Source organism: Vanellus vanellus (assembly GCF_965231255.1).
Source record: "Vanellus vanellus genome assembly, chromosome: 1".
Lineage (NCBI taxonomy): Eukaryota > Metazoa > Chordata > Aves > Charadriiformes > Charadriidae > Vanellus > Vanellus vanellus.
Window position 1 is genome coordinate 60,535,759 of NC_138905.1, and position 14,062 is coordinate 60,549,820.

Genomic DNA, 14,062 nt, shown 5'->3' on the forward strand with positions numbered 1-14,062 from the left:
GGGGCGCCGGCTGCCTGCGGCACCGCTTCTCCCTGTTACAAGCCCCCACCACCGCCGCCGCTACCGCCGCGGCGGGCCGGCAGGGGGCGCTGGCCGCCGGCAGCTCCCCGCCCTCCCGCAGGAAGTTTGACCCTCGGCGGCTCCTGTCCGCTGCCCGCCGCGGCTGAGGCGACCTGACCCCCGGCGGCCGCCGTCGCTTCCTGCCGTTGGAGCGGGTGCTGCCGGTTGCGCTGACGGGGAGTCGCTGACCGGGAGCACCGACGCCGCCGCCATGAGCCGCAGCTACAACGATGAGCTGCAGTACCTGGACAAGATCGACAAGAACTGCTGGCGGATCAAGAAGGGCTTCGTGCCGAACATGCATGTGCGTTGCGGGGTGGGGGTCGGGACGGGGACACGACTGGGCTCAACCGGGAGCCCTTGGGTGCCCGGGGGGTTGGGGGGCGGCCCGGCCCCGACCCGGTGCCGGCCGCCCTGACAGCTCTCCCCCGCAGGTGGAAGGCGTTTTCTACGTGAACGACCCTCTGGAGAAGCTGATGTTCGAGGAGCTGCGCAACGCCTGCCGCGGCGGAGGTGCGTTCACCCCCTCCTTCCCGTGGCCTCGGAGGCCTCACCGAGCGCCTGGGTTCACGCCACGCTGTCCGTGGCCCTGAAGGGACCCGGGTGTAGCAGGGGCAGTGAGGGTGCGCCCGGTGCCTGTCCCGCCTGGCGGGTGTGGAGAAGCGGCAAACGGGAGTGAGTTTTCTCCTCTTGCCAGCCGCTGCGGCCTGGTGCAGCACAGGGGTGTCACCGGCGGCTGTACCCTGTCTTGTGCCCGCATCAGATGGGTGGGCACAGCCTTGCCCAGCTGCCCTCTGTGCTCCGAGGCATTCCCTGAATGCCCCCGCTCAGCGTTTACTTTGGTGGGGGCTGTAGCCTGGGCCTGTCTGTTCTGCCTGGGGCTGGAGCACAGGGCTGGAGCCAGATGTGACAGCTGGGCTGGTGGTAACGCACTTCTGCTGTTAGCACACATCGGTCCACATTGGTACCAACACAGAAGAAGAACTTCGGCATAATACTTCATTTAATGAAATGGCGCATCATCCATAACGCAAGGTGCTTTATACCGGATTAGAATGTTTGTTGGTGACTGGCTTCTGATTTGGTAGTGTTTTGAGCAACCCCTTTGGAAAGTGCTTCATTGTGATTACCATGGGAAATTACCAGATTACTGGCTTTTTTTTTTTTTTCTCTCTTTTTCAGGTGCGGGTGGCTTTTTGCCTGCTATGAAACAGATTGGGAATGTGGCTGCATTACCTGGTATTGTTCATGTGAGTAACTCCTACAAAGATTTGCTCTTTTTCTTTTCCTGTTTGCCAGTGATTATTGCCATCCAAATTGAGAATTCTGTTGTGAGAAGGGGTATGGACCAAAGTTGTAGGCTGTAAAACTAAATTGTCAGAAAGGGAAGTATCCACTTACTTCATTGACTGCCTTTTGATGTGAGGCTTTTTTAGCATTGCTTTATGCTGTTTTGGTTTGTTTGAGCCGCCTTTTCCCAACTGCTCATATCGTCTGTTGTTTTTTGAGTTGCCTCTGCTGACCTGGATTGTATGGAGAAGTGAGGAGAGAGCAGGAGGCAATATGGTTGTCTGTATGTAGTGAGCACTCAACACTCCTTTCACTCGCCCTTTGCATTTTTGGAAGTGAGGCATCGGATATGATGATGCAGGAGGAAAATACTAGGCAGGGTCACTTTTCAAGAAGCTCTAAGTACAATGTGGAAATGGTCTTCTTCATGTTTAATATTGCATATATTAAAACAATTCCATTATTTGTGACCTTTTTTTTTTTTAATTGTTTGTCTTGGTGACTTGGCAAGAGTTATGAATTTCTGGCTGCAGTGAAAGGCAGCCCATCATGCTGTTAAAATGCCTTGGCGATCAACCAAAAAGGGAGTAAGGTAGAACAGTAGCAATCTCTTAAAATGGGAATTTTGGCTAGTAATTCATAGGAGAGATGTTATGATCATCTATTTATTCAAATCTTTACTACTTTTTTTTCAAACCAAGAGATTTCCTACTGATGGCAAGGGGAGGCAGAAGCAGAACACAGTCCCACTGAAAAATACTGTTCATTTTAATGTGTTATAACACTTTTACACACATTGAAAAGTTCCAATTTCTGACAGTTTTCTGGGTGTTCATAGAATTATAGAATGGTTTAGGTTGGAAGGGACCTTGAAGATCATCGAGTTCCAACCCCCCTGCCATAGGCAGGGACACCTCTCACTAGACCAGGTTGCCCAAGGCCACGTCCAGCCTGGCCTTAAACACCTCCAGGGATGGAGCTTCCACAACTTCTCTGGGCAGCCTGTTCCAGTGCCTCACCACTCTCAGTGAAAAATTTCGTCCTAATGTTTAATCTAAACCTGCCCTCTTCCGGTTTAAAGCCATTGCCCCTTATCCTATCACTACATGCCCTAGTAAAAAGTCCTTCCCCAGCTCTCCTGTAGGCCGCCTTTAGGTACTGGAAGGCCGCAATAAGGTGTCCCCGGAGCCTTCTGCTCTCCAGGCTGAACAATCCTAACTGTGTTTGGGGATTGCCTTTTTGGTCGTTTAAATAGATTGTGGAGTCCCAGTTGTGGTGTCCTAATCTAAACTTGCCAGGCTAAACATACCTCGAACTTATGGAGTTGTGTAGAAACACATGCTTACTTTCTTTAATGGGTAGTAATATGAAAAGGTTCAATAGAAGGTATTATTTTATAAATTAAAATGACACAGCTCCTATTCTATCAGGATATCATCCTAAACGGATGATTTTTTCCTGCCTACAAGGTGCAGTCTTCAGTCAGTGTTCAATGATATAGCTAAGAAGAGAAAATGCTGACTGTTGTATGATTCCTTTCCCTAGCACTGAACTCTTCCCTTGTTACACTTACAGTATTTAGAAATTGCAAAGTTGGAACTTGGTAAAGACAAACTCATCTGCACTCTTATGTCTCAGCTTTACCCTATTCATAGGCTATTGCCTGCATCAGTTTTGAATACAAGGACTCTTGAGTCCAAGAAGAAGTTAGGTTAGAATTCAGTTTGAGATCACAATTCCTATATTTGGGTGTTTCAGCTTCTCTTAAGTTTTCCTGAGCTCTGGTCAGTGGAGCCAAGGGGGCTACTCAGCTGCCTAGCCACAGAGTGTTTGCTTCAGAGTGAGATCAGCTGCTTCTCTGCCTTCTTTGACTGTCACTCCAGTAACCATAGGAGTTTAGATACTTACCTGAATTGATACGTGTACTTCATCTTCATCTTACATCTTTGGTATATTTGTTTGTAAATGTGGCAACCATTGCCACATGGCAAAGCATAACCAAGGTGTCTTTGTGCAGCACAGAGTTTCATAAAACTTTAACATTTCCTTCATTCTCTTTCAGAGATCAATAGGCCTTCCAGATGTCCATTCTGGCTATGGGTTTGCCATAGGCAACATGGCTGCCTTTGATATGAATGATCCCGAGGCAGTGGTGTCACCAGGTAAGGATACTTTATGACTGACTTAACCTGCTGTGAGGAATGTCTGTGGTGGCATAAAAACACTTCTTGATATGGCAGGTCTTTACAGTACTTTATATGCAGAACCAAAGCAAAAAATATGTGAGTTATAGGGAATTAAAAGGCGCTTAATTCTTGCACTCAGAATCTTTATTTTTTTATGGAGCAGGTGGTTACACTGAAAATATCTAAACAGTACAGGGAAAATTGCCTTTGTGTTTTTGGCTTGGGCTTGTAATATCCCTCAGTTTTGAAGGGAGAGCACAAGACTTTGAACCTGGGTTTTGCCAGGCTGATAAAGAATTGACTCTTTTCTTTGAGCAATATTTGAAGACATGTGAGACTATTTCTACACTATATTAAAAATGTGACCTTAAAATATTTCTGTCTTTTTAACAAACACCTGGGTCTTTACTTACTGATGGTGTGGAGGTGCTTTTGTGGTTGTATCTGTTGTTTGTGTTTCAGGTTTGCTGTAGGGAGTTCCTGTGTTCCTGATTGACTGAAACTCAAGATTTCTTGGGTCTGCTATCCCCCCTCTGACACTAGCTAATACCAGAACCTTCACTAGTAAAGGTGGCATGATTGGTCTTTCATGCTAGGCCTTGCCCTGCAGTATTTATTTTTATTAAATACTAACAGTTAAGCAAAACACTAAGCACTGAAGTTTAATATTCTTTATAAGTATTTATCACTTGTTATAAATACTTATATATATTCCAGTGTGGATTCAAAAAGAACTTTGTTTCAGGGACTTGCTTTCAAGAACATCTTAGATCAGGGACCTGTCACTTTTCTTCTCACCTTACACAGAAGAACAGGAACATCCTCTCTACTTTCTGTGGACAATATATTTTATAGTTGTGTCTACTTCTCTGTGTGTACTTGCTGGAGCAACTTTGTAAACACAGAGCTTTGCAGGCAATTGTACAGCTGTGTCTGTAGAGCATATGCTTGAGACTGAAAAACTGGGTTTTTTTAGAGAGTTTTCAAGTTTTTGTCTGCAAGACTACATATTTTGGCTGTCTTGAACTCTGAGGCTTTGTGTAAATCCATTAAAATGAACCTTAATGCAGTTCTGCTTTCTTTCCCAGTAATGTGTCAGAAAGAAGGTGTAAGATCACAGCATTCAGTACATACTCCCTGTCAGCAGGGACACTGATTTAAGATAATAATTCAGCAAGTGCTCACCATCAGTACACTTTCTTTATTAACTCCATAGCATTTTCTACACTTTTAGGTGGTGTCGGATTTGACATCAACTGTGGTGTCCGCTTACTGCGTACAAATTTGGATGAAAATGATGTGCAGCCTGTGAAGGAGCAGCTTGCCCAGGCTATGTTTGACCACATTCCTGTTGGTGTCGGCTCCAAAGGCGTCATCCCTATGAATGCCAAGTAAGAGAATGACATTGTGTGCACATCACTAGAGGGGACATCGCTGGTGTTTATTTTGATGAAAGATTCACCAGTGGGAGACTTTAAGAAAGAAAAAGTAATCAGAAAAATATTTCCATTCTTTCTGCTTATGTGCTTCCCTAGGAGGACTGGCATAATCATGAATGCACAAAGTCAGCTGTTTCTTCCCCCATTTAAAACCCTGAAATAACTAAAAGTTCTTTAAAGGTTCTCATTTCTTCTGACACAAAACCTCCATGAATGTAAAGGTATTTTTTTTTTTAAAGGGATGAGAGAGAAAATAGGATATTCCCCACACAACAAAGAGGAAAAAGTAATGACCTGTCTAAAGTTAGTATATTTGTAGAGCTTGATTTTCAGTAAATATTAAGAAGTTGGACTTCTTGTTAGGGGAGTTGGGGGCTGATCATAAAATCACAGAATAATTTAGGTTGGATGGGATCTCTTGAGGTCATCTCATCCAACTCCTTGTGTGAAAGAGGGCTAACTGTGAAGGCAGGTCTAACAGCAAAGTTACATCAGGTTGCTTAGGGCCATATCCAGTGGAATTTTGAGTATATCCAAGGATAACTACCTTATGTAGGTGTTCGGTAATTGCAGGGATTTGGAAGAGGCACTAGAGATGGGTGTGGACTGGTCTCTCCGGGAAGGCTATGCCTGGGCAGAGGACAAGGAGCACTGTGAGGAATATGGAAGAATGCTGCAAGCTGACCCAAACAAGGTCTCCTCAAGAGCAAAGAAGAGGGGCCTGCCTCAGGTACTGTTATATTTCAGGAGCACTGTGAGTGATGACAGGGTTCAAATGTAAAGGTTAGCGGATAGTTGTCTAATTTTGTGTCTTTTCTTGAAAGTCTGCCTGGCATTTCTGGGCAGGGGGAAAGGTGAGATGGTAGGGCAGTTTCTGAGCAGGGGGAAAGGTGAGACGGTAGGGCCGTTTCTGAGCAATTCTTGACAGAACTGTAACAGAGGGAAATGATACTGGGCATACCCAAGGTCCCTGGGGCCATCAGTTTTTCATCAGTTAACACCTGGTACTGGAATTCATGTTTGGTGGCATTTCCCCATCCAGATGTAGTTTTGTTTTTTAAGAGGCAGACAAGTTACTCTGCAACTTTTCTCCTTGTTTGCTCAGCAAATTAATAGCAGGGCAAGGAAGGATATCATAATAAATAGAACTAGCTTATAACTTTGAATTGCACTTCAAGAGTTGGATTTCATTTCTATACATACTATCTCATTGCTCTGGGTGGAATGCTTTTGAGATGGCTATACTAATGCTACTATTTGTAAAGCTTTCTTTTACATGACTTCTTGAGTTTTATGAATTGTGGTGCTGCAAGGTTGTAGCGTTTTAACCTTGAAATAATCTTATGTTCTCTATTTTCACATTAAACTTGCAAGTAAGTGATTGTCTGTTACAGAGTTGAAAAAATTTGGGCTTGGAAATGGAATACCTTGCTTTAATCTACTGAAAGGTTGTAAGTACCTAATTAACAGAATGTTGTAACTTCCTTGTGGAGTTATAACCAAGTATAAGACTATATGTCTGCCTCGCCTATACAAATTGAAGATGAATTCTTAATTCTCTGTACTCTTCCCATCATTCAACTAGGCTTAAGTAAGTTGGAAAAAAGTGGCAGCACATTCTGTAGATCCTAGTCCTAGTAAAAATAGGTAGAAAATAGTAAAAAAAAAAATTACTATTTTATAGTAAAACAGTAAAAATAGTTATAAACAGTAAAATTAGTTATAAATCTGAACAAAGAGGACAGTGATAATACTGCTGTGTTCTACTTCCTTTCAGTTTATATGGGGATTACTTTGTTTTTCCTGGAAAAGCTTTTCTAAAACCAAAACCTTGCTGTAGCAATTTTCCCATATTCCCCTAGCTTTCCCCTGTGCTCCGAGAGGCTGGTTGACTAGCAGCCTCTGATCAATGTGTTGTGATTGGCAGCTGGGGACCCTGGGAGCTGGAAATCATTACGCCGAGATCCAGGTCGTGGATGACATTTACAACGAATATGCTGCCAGGAAGATGGGCATTGACCACAAAGGGCAGGTGTGCGTGATGATCCACAGTGGCAGCAGAGGCCTGGGCCACCAAGTTGCCACAGGTATGATCCGATTGGCATAGGTACCTGAAGTGAAGCAAACTCTTCAGCGTGGTCTTGTCCCTGACAGTAAGCTCCAGCATCAAAGAGCGTTTCTTACGGTATAATTGCTGAGTCTGTTCTGAGTTGCCTTGACAGGGTTTGTCTGTTTGCAAACAGTTGATTATATTCTGCCACAGATTTGCTTTTGCATTTGAGAAGAAGCTGTAGGTTTGACCATCGGACAGATGAGTTCAGTTTTAGAATATAAATTAATCTCACAGACTGAAGGAAAATTAAGAAGTCACTTAGATGTACTGTGTTTATTTCCCAGATGCTTTGGTGGCTATGGAAAAGGCTATGAAACGGGACAAAATCATAGTGAATGATCGCCAGCTGGCATGTGCCAGGATTGCCTCTGCAGAGGGACAGGATTACTTGAAAGGAATGGCAGCTGCTGGAAATTATGCATGGGTCAACCGCTCTTCTATGACTTTTCTAACAAGACAGGTAGGACCAGAGTTGTCTCTGATGCAAATATTTTGGTACACATCTCCTGCTTTATCCCAGACATACGGAACACAGAGTAGCTGCAGTATTTAACATAATTTTCATTTTTGTGATTCTTAAACTGTGTTTTCTGGAGAGATTTAAAAGCTGAAGTCATGGCAATCTGTCTAAAACCTCTCAATGTCACTGGATTGTACTTGCAGAAGCCATTTAAGCAATATTTTTGAAAATGCCTTGAACTGGAAGAAGAAGATAATAAGCAAATTGGTTTTACACTGTTGAACCAATCTTTTCAGAGTTGCAAGGATTTGTCTAGCTGATATCTTACTGAATTCCAACATTAAAGCTGCCAATGGGCAGATAAACAATCTAGACGGTCCAATTCTGTCACACCCAGCACTGTTGTATTCAATTCCATTGTGGCTGAATTTAACTGAAGTTTCTTACCTGCCATGCCAAGTGTTTAGGTCACTGACTTATCAGTAACGAACACTTTCAAGCAAATGTGTTCCTTTTAATTCCTAAAAACATCGTAAATCTTCCACATTACACAGCAGTTACCTTCTTGTATTTCACGTCTTGATGTGCTCTCTTTTTAGGCTTTTGCCAAAGTCTTCAACACAACCCCAGATGACCTTGATATGCACGTTATCTATGATGTGTCTCACAACATTGCCAAAGTGGAGCAACATGTAGTGGATGGAAAGGAGCGGACTCTGCTGGTGCACAGAAAGGGATCAACCAGAGCCTTCCCTCCTCACCATCCTCTTATCGCTGTCGATTATCAAGTAAGTTTAGCTGTGGGAGAAAGATATAAGAAGAGGATTCTGCATGAATTGTGGAATTTTAGGGTCCCTAACAGAGATCTAAATGCTGTGAGTTCCATTTTTGAGCTAACAGCATTGGGATCCAAGTGGGATGGCAATATTCTGCTTGTGTCTGTGTTAGATCCTTGGGACACTGAACTCCCTCTTCTGTTCCACTCCCACAATGGTTGGAAGATCATGAAGGGAAAGAAGTGTTTCATACCTAGGGCAGGCTTCAGTGATTTGCCTTGTCTGTCTGTTGGACACAACTCTCTTGATCTGCTGGTCTGTATCTTTCAGTGCCGTTAGTTCTCCAGAATCCTTGATACCAGGCACCTGAGACAAGCAGGGATGTTCTGAGGGAATGTGAACCTGACCTCCTTCTCTGGAGATACGGTTCCTCTCAGACTTTCATTAAGAATTAGTTTTTTAGTCTTTTTCTTGTGTACTAATACTTTGCATCCACAGCTGACTGGGCAGCCTGTTTTGATCGGCGGGACTATGGGCACCTGTAGCTATGTTCTTACTGGCACAGAGCAAGGCATGACTGAGACCTTTGGAACTACTTGCCATGGAGCTGTAAGTCAAAACGTCATTTCAGGGAGGGATTAGAATGGGACTGTCGTCCAGAGAACAAGGTTGTTCAAGGGTCATCCAATGTGTGATTCATCTGTTGGTCATACCAGTAGAGAGTAGCCTTGCCACAGTAATCCCAGCCCAGGAGGACTGTAGACTAGAAGTCCTCTTTGTCCCTAACTAAGTCATTTTGACTACTGCAGAAAATTTAGGGGGTGCTGCTTTATGCAGGGCAAATGTTAGGATGAAGATGTGAAGAATGAGCTCTTTTACCAAATTCTGATATCTCTGAGCTAACAAGAAAATTACCTGTGCTGAGGCTGTCCATATAAAACTCCTCAGTAGTTAAAAGAAGGTATTTCCTCCCCTGTTATTTACAGTGTGAGACAGGATGATTGAGGAAGATAAATAACTTCCAGTAAAACTCCAGCTCCTGAACGCTCTCTGACAAATGGTTAAAAAAAATGGTAAAAAGACACTTGCAGACTAGTATGTTATACACATGGAACTTTCCTAGCCATCATACCAGATAAGTGATTTTGCAGGAGACCATCACCTAAAATCTAAATTTATTTCCTGTTTTGTGGCTTACTGTGATCCGTGCTCTCAGCCATTCCGTGTTTACTTATAATGTAATAATGGTTTTCTTGAATAAGAAAGTGTTCTGTTTTTCCAAACGGCTACAAAAACAGAACTAACAAAACTTCTGTCTAGGGTCGTGCACTGTCTCGAGCCAAATCTCGACGTAACTTGGACTTCCAGGATGTATTGGACAAGCTGGCTGACATGGGCATTGCCATTCGTGTTGCTTCTCCCAAACTGGTCATGGAAGAAGTGAGTTTAATTCTTCATTATCTGAGAGGAAAAAGGGACTCTTGCTCTTTGGCTGAATGACCTGCCCTGACTTGATTTTTTGCAGTGCTAAGTGATCTCTAGTACTAGAGCTTGTGTATACAGCTTGTGTGAGCTATCCAGTTTTTTGGAAAATAATGTGAGTCTTCCCTGTCCCTAAAATGTTGTTGAAAGGGGAGATGCCTGTTTGACAGGTTTTGGGGGGTATGTTTTTTCCTTTTCTGCCTGGCAATAGGGATAATTATGATCGACCCTGAGAAGGGTCTTTATGTGAGAATCACAAAATTAGTTATGTTTTATGGATTCTCTTAATTATTTTCTCCCAGCTCTAAACTTACTTTATACTGCAGCTGTCATGTAGATTATTAGCACTGTATACGAGATCCGCCTCTTTTAAGATGAATTCCTGTACTTGCTCAAGAAGAAGAGAACTCTGAATAGCTCGAAAACTTTGAATATTATGACTTCCAGTTCCTCTGCATTAACATGACAAAATGTCTTTTCTGTTCACCACCTCACTCATAAAAGCATGATAATCATTTGGAACTATGCTGTTGTGGGTGTTGGTGTTGTACAAACATGTTGATCACATTAGGATCTCTATTTAAGAGCAGCTTCCTTGTCAGAATGCTGGAGGGGGAAGCTCTAGAGCTCAACCCTGATTCTTGTCACTAAGGGCCAGTGAAGATAAATTGTAAAGGCTAAACCTTAAAGGAAGTTGGAGTGACTTCCTGCCAGATAATGGGGCTTGACATTCTCACGTGCTGGTGGACTGGATTATCTGAGAATATAGGGAAAACTGAACCACAATAGCTAGTATTTTATCTGAAATATGGTGAAAGCTTATTTGGAAAGCTAAGTGTCTCATAGATTTCTTAGATACGTAAGGTGGCCAGATTCTCAATATGTTCACCTACTTCTACACCCTCAATTCATACGATTCTATTTTTGCTAAGAGAAGAGGGGATATCAAAAGCTTAAATCTAACTTCCTGTGACTTTGGGTTGTTTATAGTTTTGTCTTTTTTTTTTTTTTTTTTTTCCTCTCTTCCCCTTCCAGGCACCAGAGTCTTACAAGAACGTGACAGATGTGGTTAACACGTGCCATGCAGCTGGCATCAGTAAGAAAGCCATTAAACTGAGACCTATTGCTGTTATAAAAGGCTAGGAACTGACAAGGCAGCAGAAACGCACCGACATCTCCAGGCCTTACACAAAACCGACTAGAACCGTCATCTTCCCACACCCTTTGGACTCTGTAGGATGCTCAGATATCACATCCCTGTTCTGGAAATTTACAGTTGAGGATACTCCTATTTTTAATGACTCCTAGGCATAATTAATGGCCCCTCCCTCCTCCTTGTTATACGGTGTTCTTTTCTTGTGAAGAAATGGCAAAGAAATAAGTAAGTCTTGGGTGTTACACGCAGTCCCTCCCCCACTTGCCTGATGATTCCACAGGCAGGACTTCAGACTTGCCTGAGTTGTCACTAATTGCTGTACTGCAAGACCACCTCCATCAGTGAAGATGGCATATGAACCAGACCTGCTGTCGCCACACCTGAGTGCCTGGAGCTCTTTCTGCATGTAGAAGTACTCTGATAGGCAGGGTATAGCGCTTCTGGGCAGGGAGAGGTTGCTCTGTTTGCAGACACCTTTATACATAGTCTGTATTGTTGCATGTTTTGTGGCAATAGGGTAAGAAATACGGAGTTGGGAGTGGTCTCCCGCTTGGGTTGAGAGGGACTAGCTAGGCTTGAGGTGCAATCTTCCCCTCTTCCCCCACCCTCTCCCATACACCTGGTGTACTTGGCTCAGTACAAGTAGGTGTTCCACAGTCTCGTGGAGATGCTAGGAGGACTGAATACATTGCTTTGAAAGGTTTTGTTTGCCCAGTAAAAGTTGTGACTTAACAACTTACAGATGTGCTAATCCAACATTTTGCAAAGTCCTAAGCGTGTAAAAGTTGGATTGGATAATATCACTCACTCTGCCCTGCAGCTCTGATGTGAGTCCAATTGCAGGGTTAGGCCCAGTACGATGTGACTTCTGATGTTTCTTTTACATTCATTAACCAAGACTGGAGGGGAAACTGACCATCCCCACTGGATCATTTGGAGGATTACAAATAAAATGGGAAGATGGACACTGCAGCGTGTCTGTGTCATGTTTATTCTGTGGCTAAAATGTCTGTTGTCCACTTACAATATATGAGCTTGAAACCCACCACCCTTTGTGACTTCCACTGATGCAAAAAAATGTACAGATGGCAGAATTTGTTGCAGGATACAAGAGAAGGGCAATGCAGTGCTGTTTTCTCAACTTGGTTATGACAAGAGTGTGATAGCTACAATTTGTCTTTCTCGGGGCCTGCTGGGTCCACCTCACGATAGACAGAGCTTGCCTGTAAGCCTCTATGCAGACACAAGAGGGCGGCTGGAGGAAAATCAAACCTCAAAGTAAAAGTGGAGCCCTGCCAGGGACTCCTGTAAATGGAGCAGATAGTGATTGATGGACTCGAGTGCCTTTTGATGAAACATCCCTTTAAGTTTAGGATCTTAGCTGAAACTTGTTGATCTCAGGACGCATAATGGTATTTTACTGTCTTAATCGCTTTGTGCTTATTGGTTTCTTAAGTTCAAATACTGTATTTGCTGCAGGTGCAGAGGCAGCACATGCAGTAATAGTCACTGCTGTGAGTCCTTGTTAGTCTGACTTTAAAGACAGTTTCTTGTTTTCCCCTGCTTTTTCCAGTGGAATTGTTCCAGATTGCCATCTCTGAGGTCTGAGAAACATAATTTCAAACAAAAATAATTTCACTTAGAAATGTGAACTAGCCTCCAGTGACTGAAAGACAAATTGTTGGTCTCAAATCTTCTGCCGAAGTGCGTGTTCCATGCAGAAGTTTCTGTCTATAAATATTTCAGAGTCTCTGATGTGAAATTCAAGGGAACCCTTAAAACATTCATATTTAAAAATACAGAAGTGTTTCTCAGACACAGCTCTTTCAACTTTTACCTACTGTTGCTGTGAAGAGGCAAATTTCAGTTTTTGCAAGCAGAAATCGTGTACCATGGAGGTGCTCTCATATGTATGCCTTAAGTCTTCTGATCATCAGCGTTTATGCATTAGCATTCAAGAATGCAAGAAGTACTGTCAGTTTTGGTTTCCTGTTGCAAAGCTAGTACTGCTTTTGGTTATATGTTGTGCTGTATGGAGGAGAGTGCTGGTTTCCTAACCACCTGAAAAAGTAAGAGTAAAAATGTGAGATGTCTCCTAGTTCTTTGTTTAAACTTGTATGTTTTTCTAATTTGTCTGTCTGTTTTTTTTCTCCAAATAGGGCTGTCCACTACTTTTTTAAATCTGCCTTTAAAAATTAAATTTAAAAAATTAGTAGGTAGGGAAGGCACACAGTATTAAGTCATGTGCTGAAATACAGGTGGATCTGCCAAAGCATTTTCCCGACACCAAAGAGACAATGTGGTTATTGAACCATCTCCGCTTCCATGGAAGGTTGCTGAGAACTCAGAAATACGTGCTAGCGTACGATGTGCTTCCCTCCCTTCTCCAAAAGACTGGAAAAGCTTTGGTGAATGATTGTTAGGGTCTTTTTTTCTTCTTTTTTTTTTTTTGGTGGGAAACTGCAGGTGGGAGATCTGCGTCTACACCAACTCTGTCCAACTGCAGGCACTCATCTGTTCCCTGCCTAACTGTAGTCAGTTCAGTATGATGACCTGCAGCAGAAGGTTTGCTGGCCCTGGGGCTTGTATAGGCTGTTCTGCATTAAGTCTGCCTTCGGCCAGTGCAGTAAAACGAGCCCTTGGATGCAGGCTTCTTTTCAGTGAGAACAAATAGCTCACTGCATTTATCTTACTCTCTGCATGAGAACAAGATGTTTTAACTTACGGATTGGACCTGCCAAAACAGAGCTACTGCCTCTGGGAAGTAGAAAGTATCATCTCTGGTGGCGGCCTCCGTGGCATCTTCCTTCTCACTGCGTTGACAGGGACTGGTGTTGTGCAGCGACAGCGAGGACAGGTAAGCGCCTCCTCCCTTGCCAGGAACTAACTGTTGGTGGTGCGCTCAGGGGCTTGTGCAGGTGCTGTTCCCGTCACTGTTAGTATAGCATTAAATAGTGAACAGTAAAGCGCTTTGGGGTTTTGGTGGTGCTGGATGACACTGAAAGAGAGCCCCTTAAATGCATCCCCCGTGCTGGGAGGTGCTGCTTGCTGGGGTGCAGTGTGAGGCAGAAGGGGCAGCGCTCAGCCCTGGGCTCTGTGA

General features: G+C 43.6%; 1 protein-coding gene across 1 annotated transcript; it reads left to right on the forward strand.

Moving 5' to 3' along the window:
- The first annotated feature begins 215 nt into the window (after positions 1-215).
- On the forward strand, positions 216-11,932 carry RTCB (RNA 2',3'-cyclic phosphate and 5'-OH ligase). Its single transcript, XM_082498417.1, has 12 exons — positions 216-364; positions 495-573; positions 1,243-1,310; positions 3,413-3,512; positions 4,771-4,927; positions 5,549-5,705; positions 6,903-7,062; positions 7,373-7,548; positions 8,148-8,336; positions 8,823-8,933; positions 9,645-9,764; positions 10,842-11,932. Exons 1-12 carry the CDS (start codon positions 272-274, stop codon positions 10,947-10,949), a joined length of 1,518 nt encoding a protein of 505 aa, XP_082354543.1. The 5' UTR covers positions 216-271; the 3' UTR covers positions 10,950-11,932.
- Positions 11,933-14,062: the final 2,130 nt, after the last annotated feature.

Bases quoted from the DNA above. Each gene is read 5' to 3' on its own strand.
- RTCB (XM_082498417.1), top strand. From the start codon at position 272: ATGAGCCGCAGCTACAACGATGAGCTGCAGTACCTGGACAAGATCGAC. The intron at 1,311-3,412 runs GTGAGTAACTCC...ATTCTCTTTCAG, and splicing joins CATTACCTGGTATTGTTCAT to AGATCAATAGGCCTTCCAGA. The intron at 7,063-7,372 runs GTATGATCCGAT...TTTATTTCCCAG, and splicing joins GGGCCACCAAGTTGCCACAG to ATGCTTTGGTGGCTATGGAA.